Here is a 16940-nt window from a genome sequence, read left to right as displayed (position 1 = left end):
GGGTGGGTGTCTGAAAGAAGAAAATTCCATCAGTGGATGGGCCCCCCACCCTCAGCCCTCACTGACGTCAGTCAACCTGGGTGCACATTCCAGACAAAGGTGGAAAGGCCCAGAGTTTGCTAATCAAATCGACTCTGTTTGCTCTGATAGAAAGAAGCCTGTGGAATAAAGGTTCAGTCTTTGTTTGAGCCAAACTACCTCTGCTCATCGATTTACCCGAGCTGCCCCTTGGGCAGGCTGCAGCACTTCCTGATTCCTTGGCTCTGCTGTGTCACCAGTTAACAATAGGCTGAACGTTAGTTAAATGCAGAGGGACACAGGGACATGAGTCACTGTCCTTACCTGGGCATGGCAAGGCTGAGCCAGACTGTGGCTCAATAGTCCCTGGCAGCTTGAAACAATACCCTACCCAGGTCTTCTGACAAATACCTGATCCCTACCAGAATATCAGAAAAGACAGCAAGGGCCTATGGTTATCAGAGAAGTAAGGGACTGGCGCATTCCCTTCCTCTTTCCGTATAAAGCAAAAGTTTGAAATCAAGAACAACAGAAATGTCCACAGATTTAAAAGCTATCAAGACATCCTTCATAATGGGTTAGAGACTAGCCGTGGGTGAACAATCTCCCACATGGTTGCTCCTTGGATGAAGTATCTTGACTTAAACATCTTTCTGACTTTTTTTTAGCCCAAAGACTCATAATTTAAGGGGAATGCTGGTCACAGCACATCCTGGTTTGAAATGTAAGCTGTACATCAATGTTCATAAGAGCATTATCCATAACAGCCAAAAGATGGAAATAACCCAAGTGTCCATTGACCGACAAATGGAATAGTATTTGGCCATAAAAATGAAAGGAAATTCTGATGTATACTATAAGCCATAAAGACATAACATAAGTGAAATAAACTGGCCACAAAGGGACAAATATTGTAAGGTTCCACTTAGATGAGATACCTAGAAAGGTCAAGTTCATAGAAACAAAGTAGAAAGGTGAGTGTCAGGGTCTGGGAGGAAGGGGATTTGTGTTTAATGGGCAGAGTTTCAGTTTGGGAAGATGAAAGAGCTCTAGAGATGGATGGTGGTAATGGTTATAAAATAACGTAAATATATTTATATATACTTTAAGTTACAAGTAACTTAAAAATGGTTAAGATGGTAAGTCTCATGTCATATATATTTTACCATGATAAAACTCTTTTCAAAATGAACTATCTTTGAACTATCTCTGTAGCCAAATCTTCATAAATCACCTTGTGAGGGGCCAATTCAACAAGGGGAAAAAGGCTTAGCAAGCTAGGAAGATGGATTAAGACTCTAGAATACAGAAGAGAACTGCAGGCCTCCAGCTGTGAAACCTCACCTGGAGAACCTCAGTGCTCTGAAAAAACAAGCCAAACTGAACACACCCCAGTAAGGCAATGGCACCCCACTCCAGTACTCTTGCCTGGAAAATCCCATGGACGGAGGAGCCTGGTGGGCTGCAGTCCATGGGGTTGCTAGGAGTCGGACACGACTGAGCGACTTCACTTTCACTTTTCACTTTTATGCACTGGAGAAGGAAATGGCAACCCACTCCAGTGTTCTTGCCTGGAGAATCCCAGGGATGGGGGAGCCTGGTGGGCTGCCGTTTATGGGGTCACAGCAGAGTTGGACACAACTGAAGTGACTTAGCAGCAGCAGCAGCAGTCTTTACAGCTGTATCAGCTTTCAACTCTTCCTCCTTGTAAGCCACACATAGAAAATGTTTGGTATTATTGGGGGCAGAGCTGGAAAGCAGAGTCCACCTGTTTTCTGAGGTTCTGCTCTTTTCAGTGTTCTCTTAATCCCCCTGGCATGTTTTTGACTCAACTCAAGTCTGCTGAGCCCCTACCATATCCTAAGTCCTTCATCAGATGGTCACCCAGCCCTGGGCACCCTGTGAGGTTAGCACTGTCAGCCCCTGAAGAGTGGTGACCTCCCAGACATCCTACAACCATTGAAGGAGCCAAGATTCAAGTCCAGTGTTTCTGTCATTTCAGGGCTCTGTCAGCAAGATCTGTTATCTACCAGGAAGGAAAGGACTTATCAGGACTTCCCCACTCCCCTCGTCACCAACTCTCTTTCACAAGAAGAGCAGGTGCACACCTTCAGGGGACACCACCACGGGAGCACACAGGGGGCAGTGGAACCCATGATAGGGGGCACGGGGTGTCATCACTAGTTTCTCCTTCTCCCAATCCTGTCCATCAAAGAGAGGCTGAAGAGCCACAAAACCCCCACCACGGAACCCACATGCCAGACCCACAGAGACTAAGTTGTGAGCGTGCATGGGGCACTGAGCTGCCCAGGATGCAGGCAGTATGGTGGTTCCCTGTACATCCCTCAGTACGCATCACTGCCCACGGGACAGCCAGCCTAAGGGAGGGGAGAGACGCTGGGAAGGGGCACCCCTCACCTATCCTGCAGAAGTGGGAGCCGCTAGCCCAGCCGCACAGAAAGATGGTTCCTACCTTTCAGGGTTTCCTGCAAGGTCTGTGTGAAGCTAGCCCAGCGATGGCTGTCACTGTGATTCTTGCTCAGGTTCTCACCCCCTGGGAGGGTCAGGGTCGCCAGGTGAAGGTTCACCAGCGTCAAGTCGTGACTTCCTACCTGGGCAAGATGAAACAAAGCGCCAGACACAGGGTGAGATGCTCTTATTGCCTGCGTCCGTTACCTCCAGCCCCCACGCATCTTTGCAAACACTGACGGTGGTAAAACTACACAGGGCAGCTCACCCCGGAGGAAGCAGGGGCAGCATCGTGAGAGCTTCCTGAGGCCCCTGCAGGACCGAGACCTCTCTTGTCTATCACGGGGACCCCCTACATTGCACCCCTTTACTCCTCCTTAGGGCCTGGAAAACCAGGCACGTCTAGAAATGCCAATTTTTTTTTGCTTTTTTCCCTTCTGAGCAACTATGGAGGAGGAAGAGGTGACATTAGCAGCTGGTTGTTAATGAAGACCTGGGGCTCTCCCCACAGGGCCAGCCTGTCACCCCCCACCCCCGCCAGGATTTGCAGCTGGGCCCCGCCTCGTTCCCCACCTCCCTACATCCCACCCACTGCTATGTGCTCCCTTCCCCACTAGAGATCACGGTGCCTGATGCTCAGTGATTTCAAACATGAAGAATGAAAGCTGGCTGAGTCCTGGTAGCACAGGCTATGCCGCCTCCTGCATCCCCAGAGCAGCGGCAGAATCGTGATGTCAGAGTCAGTCTCGAGGGCACCAAAGCAGTGCTCAGCTGCTCTGGGTTTGGCAACCCCACCCTTTTGTTATGGCAGGGGTGTGCAGAGGGCACCCCCAAGTGGGGGCTGCCAGCTTCGTCTTACAGAGGTGACCCCAGTTTGCCATCACCACCGCCCAGCCAGGAGAGCTCTCTCTGAAGCTGTAGCTCTGACCTCAAGGGAGACATCTTCAGACCGTGGGCGAGGAAACCCTGCCTGGGGAGAGAAGCCACATCTCTGTCCCCACAACTTGCTTGGCCTAGGATGTGACACAAAGCACAGGAGCTTCATACCTGTCCAGGGGATCACTTCATTCAGAGGATTTGAGCCAATAATTCACAATCTGAGAGCATTTCTTAATGATCTTTAAAACCAGCCCACCTCTTCAAGACACTAGCTGGTTCTGCCTGTTGCCTTGCTTGGCCAAAGCCAGTGCAGCCACTTTACATACAAAAGGGACCTGGGGAGGAGGGTTCAGGGGTGATAGCTGGCTGACTGATACACCAGTATCCAAAGCACAACCCACAGACACCCCGGGTTGTGTGCATGCACACGGAATGCCAGCACCTCTGCAGCTTTGCGAGTGCGGAGGCGGGAAGTGTGGGCTAGACCCCCGACCACAGTCAGCACAGCCGCCAGCTCATGGGCAGCCCCAGCCCGGAGCTGCCAGAGAGAAACTGTGCTGAGGTCTGCGGCAACTCTCTGGCTCCAGAACTGCTCTGGAGCATATAGAAGGGGGTGTCCCAGACGCCCAGCAGCTAGCTTGCTGGGCTCTGTGACAAGGGACCACTCTCGCCCGACCCTGTGACTTCTGAGGGGTAAGGCCAGCTGCTGACTTGGTGACCTGTTCTGGCTGATGCCTTTTCCTGCCTCCTGACGCCCAGTTTCTGACTGTTTGCCGTGCATGAATACTTTCCAGGGCATCCAGGGGAATCAGAGAGACAGCTCAGGTCAGTCTGCTTGCTGCTCCCAACTCTGGAGAGAGAGGGCTTGTCTGGAAGTGTCAGTGGCCCCACCACCCAGAAGCTCCTTCTGAGCCCCTTCCAAGCCCCAGTGACCCCTGGAGGGCTCCCCTTCTCCCTAGTAAGAGAAGGGTGTCCTCAGAGCAGTTCGGCTGCCCTCTAATCCAGAGATTCCCAAACGAGCAGCTTCCTTACCCAGCACTGAGAGCACTGATGAAGCGCAGGAGGTGAGTCTGGAAACCAGACATTGTGTGTGCCTGGGGCAGGGTCCAGGAAATCCTGATTTTAAGAAAATCTCTCCAGGTGATTCTGCTGCTTATCAGGTTTGGGAAGTAGCCATTTGACCTCCTTCTCACCCAGAGGTCCAAGTTACCAGAGCTATGATCTCCCCCAAATTCCTCTCCTTCCTGCTCTGGACAAGCTCCCCAGCTGAGGGAACCCCAAGTGTGTGTGCTGACCCAGCCCCAAGAGAGAATAAAACCAAGACAAAAAGGTGGGCTTCTCTGGCTCACAGTTCAAAGTGGGCTTTTCTCCTTTTCAGAAGGAGTGGCCCCGCACAGCAATAGCAGCGGTACCTTGAACCTCGCGAGGTATGGGCTGGGGCCCACCGGCTTCCCATGCCCGTTGCCGGGCGAGCTCTCCTGCCAGGCAGCATCTCTCAGCTCCACCCCGGCCGCCGTGTCCCACAGGAACCCCGCAAACCCGGCACCCTGCAGAAGACGACGTGTTAGTGTGCAGAGAGGTCTGTCTGGTGGGGTGCTCAGCCTCAAGCTGAAGAACAGCAGGCAAGGCCAGGAGGAGATAAAGGGGAAGTAGCAAACTCTACGCTGGGTCTGGGGGTGACCTGCCTGGGGGCTGTTTCTGAGACAAAAGCACATCCCCAAACCACAGCATGTTCCTCCTCCTAGTCCCCCTGACAAATTTCCCAGACCAGTAATTTCAGGGAGGTTCACACAGCTGGGGTGCCTGGGCTCTTCTTTGGCAGGGGCACATTGTGGGGGGAGACCCCAGACTAGGCACAGAATTATCTTTTTAATCATCACATCCCATAGGACAGCCACTCACGTGCCCACTTGTCATGTGAAGACTCAGCTGCTTAGAGAGGTTAAGTAACTTCCCTGAAACCCCACAGTCGGTAAATGGCAATGCTGATGATCAAATACAAGACTCCAAGAGGTGGCTTTGGTTACTGAGCAGCTTCCAGCTTCCAGCTCAGCACCGCCTGCCGCCTCATGGGTACCCTGCCAGGCACTGGCCTGTGTCTGCTAAACAAGGATTCAATGCACAGTATCCTTTAAAATTCTATAGCCACTCTGTGAGTTGAGGGAGGAGCTGTTGATCCCATTTTACAGATGAAGGGGTTGAGGCTGAGTGATCTGAGAGGCAGCCACACACTGTTACCCAGTGGCCTTGACACCTAACCTGGAGCAGGGTTACTGACTTGAAAATCTCCAACAGGCTCCGTCAGGCTCAGTCACGGCCCTGGGCTTGCAGAGAGTGAAAGAGGCCAGGTTTCTGGGTCTAGTTTTCTCACCATGAACATCTAGTACTGTGTGCCTGACACACAGTAAGACACTTTTCTAATGATCTGCTGAACAGATAAATAGTGTTAAATGGACTGTAAGAGTCCTGTGAACCTATATACATGTATGTAAAGTGCCTTTTAAAAAAAGGTGTGAAAGTGTTAGTCGCTCAGTTGTGTTCGACTCTTTTTGACCCCAAGGACTATAGCTCAGCAGGCTCCTCTGTCCATGGAATTCTCCGGGCAAGAATACTGGAGTGGGTAGTCACGCCCTTCTCTATGGGATCTTCCTGACCCAGGGATTGAACCTGGGTCTCTCACACTGTAGGCAGATTCTTCACCATCTGAGCCATTAAAAATATTTTTAAAATTATTTTTATATATTTATTTATGGCTATGCTGGGTCTTCATTGCTACACCAGCTTTTCTCTCGTTGGGGCAAGTGGCGGCTACTCTCTAGCTGCAGTGCATGGATTTCTCATTGCAGTGGCTTCTCTTGTTGCAGAGCAAGGGCTCTAGAGGGCTTCAGTAGTTGCTGCATGTGGGCTCAGTAGTTGTGGTTCCTGGGCTCTAGAGCACAGACTCAACAGTCACGGTGTGGGCTTAGTTGCTCCTCAACACGTGAGATCTTATCGGACCAGGGATGGCACCCCTGTCTCCTGCACTGGCAGGCAGATTCTTTACCAATGAGCCACCAGGGAAGCTCCCCAACCCTGTTTTTTAAGTTTATTTTTATTTTACTTTTGGCTGCACCATGCAGCCTGTGGGAACATAGTTATCCAACCAGGACTGAACCCGGGCCCCTGGCAGGGAGAGTATAGAGTCCTAACCCCTGGATTACTAGGGAAGTCCCCTGTTAGTATTATTTCTATGTGGACTGAGAAGGGACAGTCATGGGCTGGAGTGGTAAAGACCAGATACCTTCCAATTATCCTGTATTTCCAGCCTCCTGGCTACCACCTGCAGTAATCACTTACCCCCCAAACCCAGAGAAATAAGGTTTACAGCACACTTTAAAGTAGGCACTAAAAAGAAAGCTTATTTTCAGTAAGTGACTGGATACTTTTAATTCAGTAAACATTACAATTTTAAAGTCCCAGATCTCCATATCTCTCAGATAAGTATTTATATCATGTGTGTTTATAATGGTATACTAGAAATACAAACAGGCTTCCCACATGGCTCAGTGGTAAAGCATCCGCCTGCCAATGCAAAGGCACAGGAGACGTGGGTTTGACCCCTGGGTTGGGAAGATCCCTTGGAGAAGAGAATGGCAACCCACTCCAGTATTCTTGCCAGGAAGATCCCATGGACAGAGGAGCCTGGTGGGGTATAGTCCAAGGGTCACGAAGAGTCAGACACAATTGACATGCACGCAGCACCAACAACTAGAGATAAAAATACAACATCTGCATTTATAGGAAAATTTTGTAATCCGCTCATAATTAACTATCAGGAGCCTTTTTTTTTTTTTAATCTAAAACTCTACCGATGTTGAATATTTCAAGTGAATAAAAACTGGTCTTGAATACGATATGTGGGAGTGAAAATACATACATAGAGCGATTTACCTAAACCCATATGGGCAATACTAATGAGAGAAAATTCAAAATGAAAGTCTGCTGAAAGTTTCCACAGACCATTTCCATGTGCACAATTCTTACCACTAAAGCAAATATTTCACGTATGAATTAAGTGAATCTGAAGTTCTCAGTCAATGAACAATGGGCTGTCTACAAACTTGGCAGAGGCTGGAACCGTGGAGAAGGGATTAGAAGGACAAAGGACAGAAATACCCCATTTGCTGCCTTGGCTCCAGACAGGATTTCTCCTCTCCTCCCAACACCCCAGCTCCCATTTCCATCTGGGCAGCAGGCCATTCCTGATCCAAACAGGAAATAAGAACCAGGGCATTTTGAAACAAATGGCAAAGAGCTAAAAAACGGGCAGAAATACAACATTACATCAAGGATGTTGGCAAAGGAAAGATTTTAAATGTCTGTGATTGGAAAAAAGAAAATGGAAAGAAAATCCCCGTTCTGCAGATGAGGGTACCTTTTGGAGCTGAGTCGAGGGCGTCTCTGAAACAACGGCCTTCCAGCATCCCCGGGGCCCTTTCCACTTGCGGATGTTGGGCAGGATTGGCTGGTTTAGCTCCACACAGAACTGTAAAGACAGAGAATACGTTGGTGTGTGTTCCCACCTAAAGCAGTTCCTGCTGCAGGCAGTCTGAGGAGCCAGAAAATGCAGGACCCTGACTCCTCAGCCTGATCCAGACACTTGTCAGACCCCGTCCTTGTGTTCTCAGAAGCCAGGGTTTATGAAGACCAGGATGACAAAACAAGCCTCGAAAATTAAAAAGCAAACTGTCCACCGGTGAAATATACAATTATCACCTGGAGAATTTTAGCTTAGAGCAAACCATCCTCTTTGTAGCAATCCACCACAAATAGTCCAAAAGCAGTTGTCAGAATCTTTTTAATCCTTGAAAAATCAGTGCTTAAGGTCCCAGGAGAGTCTAGATCAGTATCGAACGCAGAGGGAAGAACATGGATACATGGTAGTTTCCCATCGCTGTTAGAGGCACAAAAACAGACCCCCAGAAGGCAGTCAATAATTGTGAAATAATTTTGAATAGTGATAGGTGGTCACTAGACTTAATGTTGCGGTCATTTCATAATGTATAAAATTACCAGATCACTACGTTGTACATCTGAGACTAATACAATGTTGTAAATCAATTATACTTCATTTAAAAAAAAGTACCAACTGACCCTCCCTTCACCATGCACCACCATACTTTTCCCTTGGTTTTCCTCTGAGAAGAAAGGCCTCTCGTGGGTGGTGACTATGCCTCATGTGCGTTTTCAGGGTGAGCTTCTTTTTGTGTATGTGTTTCACCAATAAAGAACTGTAAGGTGACTTTATCATCAAGGCAAAATGAAATCGTACAGACAACGTATTAATAAAATGAGGAACTGAAAAACTACAGGTTTCAGAATCCATGGGCCAGCTCCTCTAAGTCATGCCTCAAACACAACCCCATCTTTTGGGGCTGGTTCTTTTAAGGGTCTCCGGAATTTGTCAGATTTGGGCTGTGTTTGAGATGCTCTGATACCTGGTACTGCCCCTTCTGGGTGACACCTCCTGTCCCTTTACTTCATGCACCTTGGGCACCCTACTCAGCCCTTTCTCTGCCTGGTCCTACCAGCCAGTCTCTGGGCTTCCTTTCGGAGGCATCATTGCCATCTCCTCAAAGAGTCACCCTTAGATAATCTCAGCCCCACAGCTTCAGCTTACACTTCTACCCCAAATGCCCCCAAATTTGTACCAGCATCTCAGATTTCTCTCTTGAGTTTTGAATTGTATTTTGACTTCCTTTTTAACATTTCCATCAGAAGATTTCCACAGAAGTACAAACCCAGCAGGTCCCAAAGGAACATACCATTCCCCTCCCCGACGTGCATTTCATTTCCTGGCATGAGCATCTTTCCAGCCACTCTGACTCTGCCCTCTCCTCCCACAGGCTAGTGCTCCACAGGCCACATGCAGCATCACGTCTGTCAGAAGCACCCTCTTTCTGTTCTCCAATCCCACTGTTATGGTCCATTTCAGAGCTCCATATTCTACCCCCTGGCTCACTGGCATAGCTTGTTAGAGGTCTCTCTGCCTCTCTGTCATTCAATCCCCTCCCATCTGTCCACTGGGTAAGCTGTGATGGCTATGCTGACACACCATCCCTGTGGTTCTCAAAGTGTGGTCCAGGACCCAGGAATATCAGCATCACCTGGGAACTTGTAGGAAACTCTCTGGCCCCACCCTAGACCTACTAGATCAGAAACTCTAGGGTGAGGCCCAGTAAATGTGTTTTAACAAGCCCTTTGGTGATTTGGATGCCAGCTAAGATCTGAGAACCACTGCATTTGCCACTCCTCCCTAAGCATCTGCCTCAGATACACGTGTTGTGGGCAGACAGCGAGTGGTCTGCTGGCAGCCTCCTCCAGGAATGCCTTGGCTGCACAGAGCGGCTCTCATACCCTTCCTGGGCAGTTCACGTCCAGCAGCTGAGAGAGGCCAGGGTCTGACGGCCTGGTCTTTGCTCTCCCGTTGCTCGAGCTCTAAGAGAGAAGATGAATCATTTCTCTAGTGACAAGCACTATGGAGGAAACAAAACCGGGCGAGGATGGAGCCCCCGGGAGGGCTACTCTAGATGCACAAGGTTCTAGGAATCGTGCTGCTTTTAGTTACATGTTTACGCGTCTGCCTCTTCCCAGTGGTGGACGCCACAAGAGCAGGGACCGTCCCCAAGTTGCCCTTAGAAAGCCCACCTGGCAGAGCATGGTGCCCAGTGGTACTCTATAACCATCAGCTGGTGAGCCAGGAAACTTCAGAGACAATCACCATCCTCAAATCCAGGTATGAGAGACAAAAGGAGGAATTTCTTCTTGAGGCTATTTAAGTAACTGCTTTGATCTTAATCTGACTTTGAGTTTGCCTGGGAAGGGTTCTCTCTGGGATCTAGTCCTCAGTGACTTTTATCCGTTCCCCTTTCAACACTGCCACGGATGGTGTTATCCCCAATAGGGGGACTTCACCCTGCATGAATCCCCATAGCCAGATGGTCCTGGCTGGTAGCCACCCTTGGGTAGGAAATGAAGCACTCTGGAAAATGCATGCAGAATTTATCGACTCTAACTTTAGGAATCCAGCGAGGAAATGTACTTCCAGAGGGTCCAATTTCCTGCTGGGGAATCATTCACTTGCTGAGTGATCATTAGAGCTGAATCCAAGAGTCATTAAAAAGGAGAACAGCTCTCCAGTGTCCATCTGGTGCCTCACTGCTCTCCACATAGGCAGGCCTGAACCTGGCTGCTTGCCTGCATCTCTGAGGATGCACCCCAGGAACCTCTAGCTCTTAAAAAGTCCCTGAGGTGATTAGCCAACCAGCTCTACTGGAAAGTTCCAGCCTCTAAGGCCATGCTGTGCTGGGAAGAGCAATCTACAGACAGCCAGAAAGCTCATCTCTCCTGACCCTCACAGGTCAGGAGAGACACTGTTTTTCACGCACACCTCTCTCAAAGATGGGCTCTGGGGACAAAGCTTTGTGCTGGTTCAAGTGTGAGCATCAGTATCATCTGGGAACTTAAAATGCTATCAAAATTAGTGTCTGAGTCAGACCTGGCAAGCTGCATTTTAACATCCCTTCCAGGTGACTCTGATTCAAGTTTAAAAAGCTGGTGTTATGGAATGAAGGAAATATATTTTCCTTTTCTTTGTTTTATATTTAAAAGTCTTTCCCTCACAGGTAAACTCTGGAAGATAAGGAACCATGATTTCTGAAACTTATGGGTCACCTGTATTTTGTATATCTGAAGCCTTGCCCTTGATGTTTCTCTCAGCCCTCAGAGTAGATGATCCTTCTACTTATTAGTACATAAGTATTTCTTATGTTACTGGGGACAATTAAAAATATAAGTGGGGCTTCCCTGGTGGCTCAGAGGTAAAGAAATCTGCCTGCAAGGCAGGAGATGCAGGAGACCTAGGTTCGATCCCTGGGTTGGGAAGATCCCCTGCAGGAAGAAATGGCAGCCCACTTCAGTATTCTTGACTGAAAAATTCCATGAACAGAGGAGCCTGGCAGGCTAAAGTCCATGGGGCTGCAAAGAGTTGGACATGACTGATCAACTGAACACACATACACAATAAAATAAGGGACCAAGGAGAAGAGTGTTTTTGGCTGAAAGCACTCTATGCCTCAATTTTCATGATCAGCATTGGGTAACAGGTAGGTATTTTCTTCTATTTCTAGAACTTAAAAAAGAATTGCCACAAGTACAAATGAAATTTAAAAAAAGAGCAAGAAAAAATCTGCCAGCTTGATAACTTAGCTGACCGCTTGCACTAACAGTTCACAGCAAATCTAAGGAGGAGAGCACCTTTAAATCCTTGCTGCTCAGGGTGTGGTCCATGGACCAGTAGCATCAAGCTCACCTGGGAGTCTGTTAGAAATGCAAGCTCTCAGGCCCCCCAACACCAGTGCCCTGGAATCTGCGCTGTCACAGGATCCCAGGGTGCGAGTTCAGCAAGCTTTGAGAAGCCTACTCCAACAGCCCCCTTGTTTGGTCCACATCAATCCTATTATCCCACCAACAGATCACACTACCAGTTATTCAGGAGGAAGGTGCAGCCCAGAAATGTTAGGCCCAGACATAAGCGAGTTGAATGCGAGATTCCACAGCTGACAGGGTTTAGAGGGAGGTGTGAACTGAGGTCTGTCTCCTAACGCACCGCCTCCTGGTCAGAACAGGTGGACCACGTGGGGCTGGACATGATGCAAGGGGTGCGGCCAGCCAGCCTTTACCGATCCTTAGATTCTTTCTCCTGAACACTTCAAAGGGAAAAGAACCCTCTGAGAGCCCTCAACCTGAACTCTGCCCGAAGTTGATTTAAAAAAAAAAAAAAAAAGAACAGCTGGTTCTCAAATTTTCTGCTTTGCCCACACACCAGAAGGAAGAAAATATACTTTAAGCAAAAGTGGTTCCCAAGGGCAGAATGGGTAGAAATGGAAGGGGCAAGGTGGGTATGATTGGAAAAAAGCCTCCCAGGTAACTGCACAGATCTGCACAATCTCACCACAGGGCCCTTGCCCACCACCTGTGTTTCTAAAGTCCCAGGGGCTAACCCATCACCTGTATTCAGCAGAATTACACCAGCTCTCATTTTAGACCACAGGTTTGCCCATCCCACCCTGACTGAGTCGGAATCTGAGGTTAGGGCCAAGCTGTGCACTCTCAAGTTCCCCAATTTTAAACTAAAGCTTGAGAAGTTCAGAGGAAAAAAGATAATTATTGCTTTCGAACCTGGTCTTTGCATTTTTAATACCTGTGGTCAGGAAAGACAACTTGTATTGTTCAAAACAAATAAATACTATTTCAGCTCTCCCACTCTGCCCCGTGTAAGCATCTGACTGAGGTCCTTTGCAGAACACTCTGTGAGATAAAGGCAAGGAGGGAGCCCGGCCACCATGTATACATAGGCGTGCAACGGACATTTGTTGAATGAATGAGTAAAGGCATGTCTCCTGGGGATCCCACCTTAGGTTTTTCTGTCCCAGAACCCCCCAAATGGGCTGGACTTGTTTCTTGAGCTTCAGACCAATTAGGGGATAATATCAGTCTTTAGTATGTGCCCCACAGTTGGCTACTCAGATGCAGAACTTGATTGTCAAGGCCAAATTCACCCCTCTCTCTGCTTCGGCTTGTCAACAGGAGCCTAAGTCAAACCTTTAAACTCCAATCTACAAGATGCCCAAGTTGCTGGCAGTCAGAAACGTAAAGTCCTAAAAGACAGGACTCCTTTGGCTGTACTTAGGATGTGCTGCACACATCAGGTCTGTCTGGACCAGCTGACTGTTCACCTCTGCAGAGACAAGAGGTTCCAAGGCTTAACACCAAACTCTTTCTTGGTTGGTGGACTTTTGGACTTCGTTCATCCCTTCTACCCTTCTCCCTTTCTGAAATGAATGCTCCTTGGTTCATCTGGTCCTGACCAGTAAATAACAATGGGAAGGGGTCCAACCTCACCAAGTGCCTTGTGCAGCCACCACCAAGCTCCGCGGTCCCTTCATCTTCCCCGTCCAGTTAAGGTGAAATGAAACCCGGGGCTCTGGGAGCCAGTTACAAAGATGCACTGCTCGTGCTGACCATACAGCTGGAGACAGAATGTCAGGAGGACAGACAGGTTTCAAAGCAAACTCCAGATGGCTGCCCTTCTGCTTCCTGGATGGGCTATAGGGGTATGTTTTCATTTGGAATCCACAGGGCCAAAGTTCCAGATGAAGCTGTTTCACTGAGTTGGCTATTTTGGTTGCTCTTCTGATTCTCAAGGTGACGTCTCTTTGACCGCTAGCTTTCCACTTGTTACCCACCGTTCCCTCTGTGCACTCAGCAGCAGCTCGTGCAAACAACACACTGTGTGGACGGAGAGGCACTGTTGCCTTAAGAGGATGAATGGCCATCATAGATGAAAGCAGCCCAACACACTGTGTGGACGGAGAGGCACTGTTGCCTTAAGGGGATGAATGGCCATCATAGATGAAAGCAGCCCACCACACTGTGTGGACGGAGAGGCACTGTTGCCTTAAGGGGATGAATGGCCATCATAGATGAAAGCAGCCCTGTCTTATTTGGTTTTTAATGACAAAAAAAGGTTTTTGGTTGCACCACTTGGCATGTGGGATCCTAGTTCCCCAAACAGGGACTGAACTGTGCCCCCTTACGTTGGAAGCATGGGGTCTTAACCACTGGACCACCAGGGAAGTCCTAGCAGCCCTGTCTTAAGTCAGGTGAGGTCAAGAGACTCAACTTTCTTTCATGTGAGTACTACCGGAAACAGAACAAAGGACACAGACAACACTTTTTTTTTGAAATGTTAATAGTAAGCAAGGGCTTAGCTTTGCCAGGATCATCAAGCACATGTATGTTATGGGCAACATTAGAAGCCAGCAGATCTCTGGGTATCTGTCAGTGATCACGTGGAGAGTGAAACCATGGAATGGTTAGGGTCCTTAAAATGTCAATATACTCTCAAAGAACACCAAGCCATGCAAAAGCTGAATAACGTCCGCATGCATGTTAAGTTGCTTTAATCATGTCCGACTCTTTGCGACCCCATGGACTGTAGCCCACCAGGCTCCTCTGTCCATGGGATTTTCCAGGCAAGAATACTGGAGTGGGTTGCCATTTCCTCCTCCAGGGGATCTTCCAGACCCAGGGATCAAACCTGTGTCTGTCTCCTGCATTGGCAGGCATGTTCTTTACCACTAGCACCACCTGGGAAGGATTAATCATGCTTGGCCTTCTAACAATAAGCCAATTACAAAGTTTTCTGGGCATATTTAGACTTTCAGATGTTGATACTTTGTAAGGCCATACTGCCTATGGGGCGGCAATGCACTCATTTATTGCTCTGTCCTAATAAGTGCTAAGTGCCTTAACCATTTTAAAGGTCCTGGCCTCCTCTCCTCAGAGCAGGGCACACACGCAAAATGTAACATGGACACAGAGCCAGGGCAAAGAGTCTGTCACTCCCTCCTTTCCCAGTCTCTATGGAAGAGAAAGAGATCATTCCCACAGAGCCGTGACGAGGTGCAGTCACCTTTGCTCAAACGCACACTCAGGCATGTACGCCAGAGGGGAGACAGGTGCGAGGTATACCAGAGAGCCATGACTCTGGGGCCCCCAGGATTGCTCGGAGCCCCTCACCCAACACTGCTGCCACACTGGGTGTATCCGGGAGCCTGTCCCAAGGGCCCAGGTGTCTGTGGAGGGAGAGAGCGCGGCCATTCCTCTGCCCCTGGGGGCTCACTGAACGACAACCATGTTCGAAAATGGAAAGAAAGAAATGGGCTCGTTTCCTTGTAGCTTTGGAAGGGCACTTCAAGTTCTAACACTGCATGGTTCTAGAACGCTAGGAGAAGAGGCAAAGAGGAAGGTGTGGGAAGAGAAGTGTAAGACTAAAAGAGAAAACACAGCGTTCTCAGAAACATTAAAACTCCTTTCTCCCTCTTTCTCTGTGGTAATCGCCCCATGAACTCCATAAAGGAGCAGACTGCTCTGACAGCACATCAGGTTAACTTTCCAAAGGCTTTCTCCCAAACATGGAGAACAGATTCCACTCTTTTGAAAAAGAGCATCAGCCCTCCTTAATGTGCCCTGAGTCCCACCTGGAGACCCCTTGCTAAACTGCCTAACTAAGAGCTTACATTTCCTAGGCAGTCATTCTAATAGGTTTAAGTTTGGACATATCCATCAATTGTAAGAAAACATAGGTGGCCAGTAATTCCCGACCAGTTAGCTCTGACTCCTGTGAAAAAGAGAGCCAGAGGCTGAGGAAGGGCGGGCAAGAGATGAGGACCAGCATTTATTAAGCGCAGCGATTAGGCACTGTTCACACATTATCACATCTGATCCCAATGACAATCCTGCGAGGAAGTTAATAATGCTCTCATCTGACACGTGAGGAAAGCAGGGCTTAGAGAGGGACCACAGCAAGGTCACCCATGCCGGCGAGTGGGATAAAGTCCTGCGTAGCCAACTCGAAGGCTCAATTGCACTTCACTTAGGAGCGAAGTCTCAGAAAACACGAATTAGACCAACTGCCCTGTGAGATGATGTGTGTGTACTGCACCACGTGTGTTCCAAATTTGGGATCCTCTGGAACTAAAAGCCCCACCACCACCACACCGCTACTGTCCACTTCCTCACCGATGCTCCAGGTTACCTGGGGACACTGCCCTCCCAGGGAGGTCAACACATCAGAACTACAGCCTTCCTCCCGGTAGGAGCCAGGGACCAGCGGGACACACAGCCAAGCGTTCAGAGCTTCGTGGGGCAGCCCCTGCCCTAAAGGCTCAGGCCCGTCCTTCTCCATCCATCCAGAGAAGCAGTGGGCTTACCGCCCTTGCATCACTTGGCCCGCGAGCCCCTACTCGGTCAGCTCCATGAACATGCTCTTCCTAGAGACCCGAAAGGATTCTGGAGGACTGTTCATCCTTGTTTAAACACTCCTATCATGCTGAGGAAGACACAAAGCAAACAGGGACGCATTCCCTCTGCCTCCATAACCAGTTCATCACCAGCTGCTTCTTCAGAGTCAAGGGGAGGGATACCCACATGCACTCCTGTCACAGAGTGGCTGCCGGTTCTGGTAGCCTCTCCTCCATGCTCCCAGGAGCTCCTCAGCATACGTTTCCTGGACAAGATGGTTAAAAATAAGCACAGGGGGAGGGAGGGTACTTTGCAAGGCAGTTAGATTTTTTTTTTTTTTTTTTGGCAAGGGAAATTATAAAATGGAGACTAAGAGAAAACTGAAGATTCCTGGAGAGGCAGGTTAGGATGGGGAGTGAGAGGCACAGGGCCTGGGGCCTGGGGCCCTCCTATGGGGATTTTATACTCCTATGTTGCTGCCTCCGTGCTTGTCATCACCTCATCACCCCTTGTTTCCACCCTTCAGGGACGCTTCCAAAGGTTCTTTTCTTCTCTAAAGCTCTTTGGATGCTAAGACTCTTAATCTGAGATGGGAGTTAAGATTGTACTAGTAATTCTGTGGCTTTTTCCCTTCCTTCTCTTTAAATGGAGGCTTATGCTCTGGTATCAGCAAACACAAGCTCATTATAGGACAGTTTGTAAATTAGAGAAACAAAGAAAAATTTAAG

The 16940-nt window shown here is 48.9% G+C and overlaps 1 protein-coding gene across 2 annotated transcripts in view; it reads right to left on the bottom strand.

Annotated features, from left to right (window-relative positions):
* Positions 1 to 16940, bottom strand: part of EEPD1 (endonuclease/exonuclease/phosphatase family domain containing 1) — a 125197-nt gene that overhangs the window by 7130 nt on the left and 101127 nt on the right. For both annotated transcript variants that reach the window (XM_010831150.1, XM_010831149.1), the window contains exons 4-6: positions 7781 to 7891; positions 4779 to 4913; positions 2492 to 2630 (exon numbers count right to left, since the gene is read on the bottom strand). In XM_010831150.1, coding sequence (XP_010829452.1) covers positions 2492 to 2630; positions 4779 to 4913; positions 7781 to 7891 — 385 coding nt within the window. The remainder of the gene's footprint in view (positions 1 to 2491; positions 2631 to 4778; positions 4914 to 7780; positions 7892 to 16940) is intronic.

This window comes from Bison bison, unplaced genomic scaffold (assembly GCF_000754665.1).
Source record: "Bison bison bison isolate TAMUID 2011002044 unplaced genomic scaffold, Bison_UMD1.0 scf7180017864525, whole genome shotgun sequence".
NCBI classification, from domain to species: Eukaryota; Metazoa; Chordata; class Mammalia; order Artiodactyla; family Bovidae; genus Bison; species Bison bison.
Note: the sequence above shows the minus strand (reverse complement) of the source record. Positions and strands in the feature narration are given on the sequence as shown.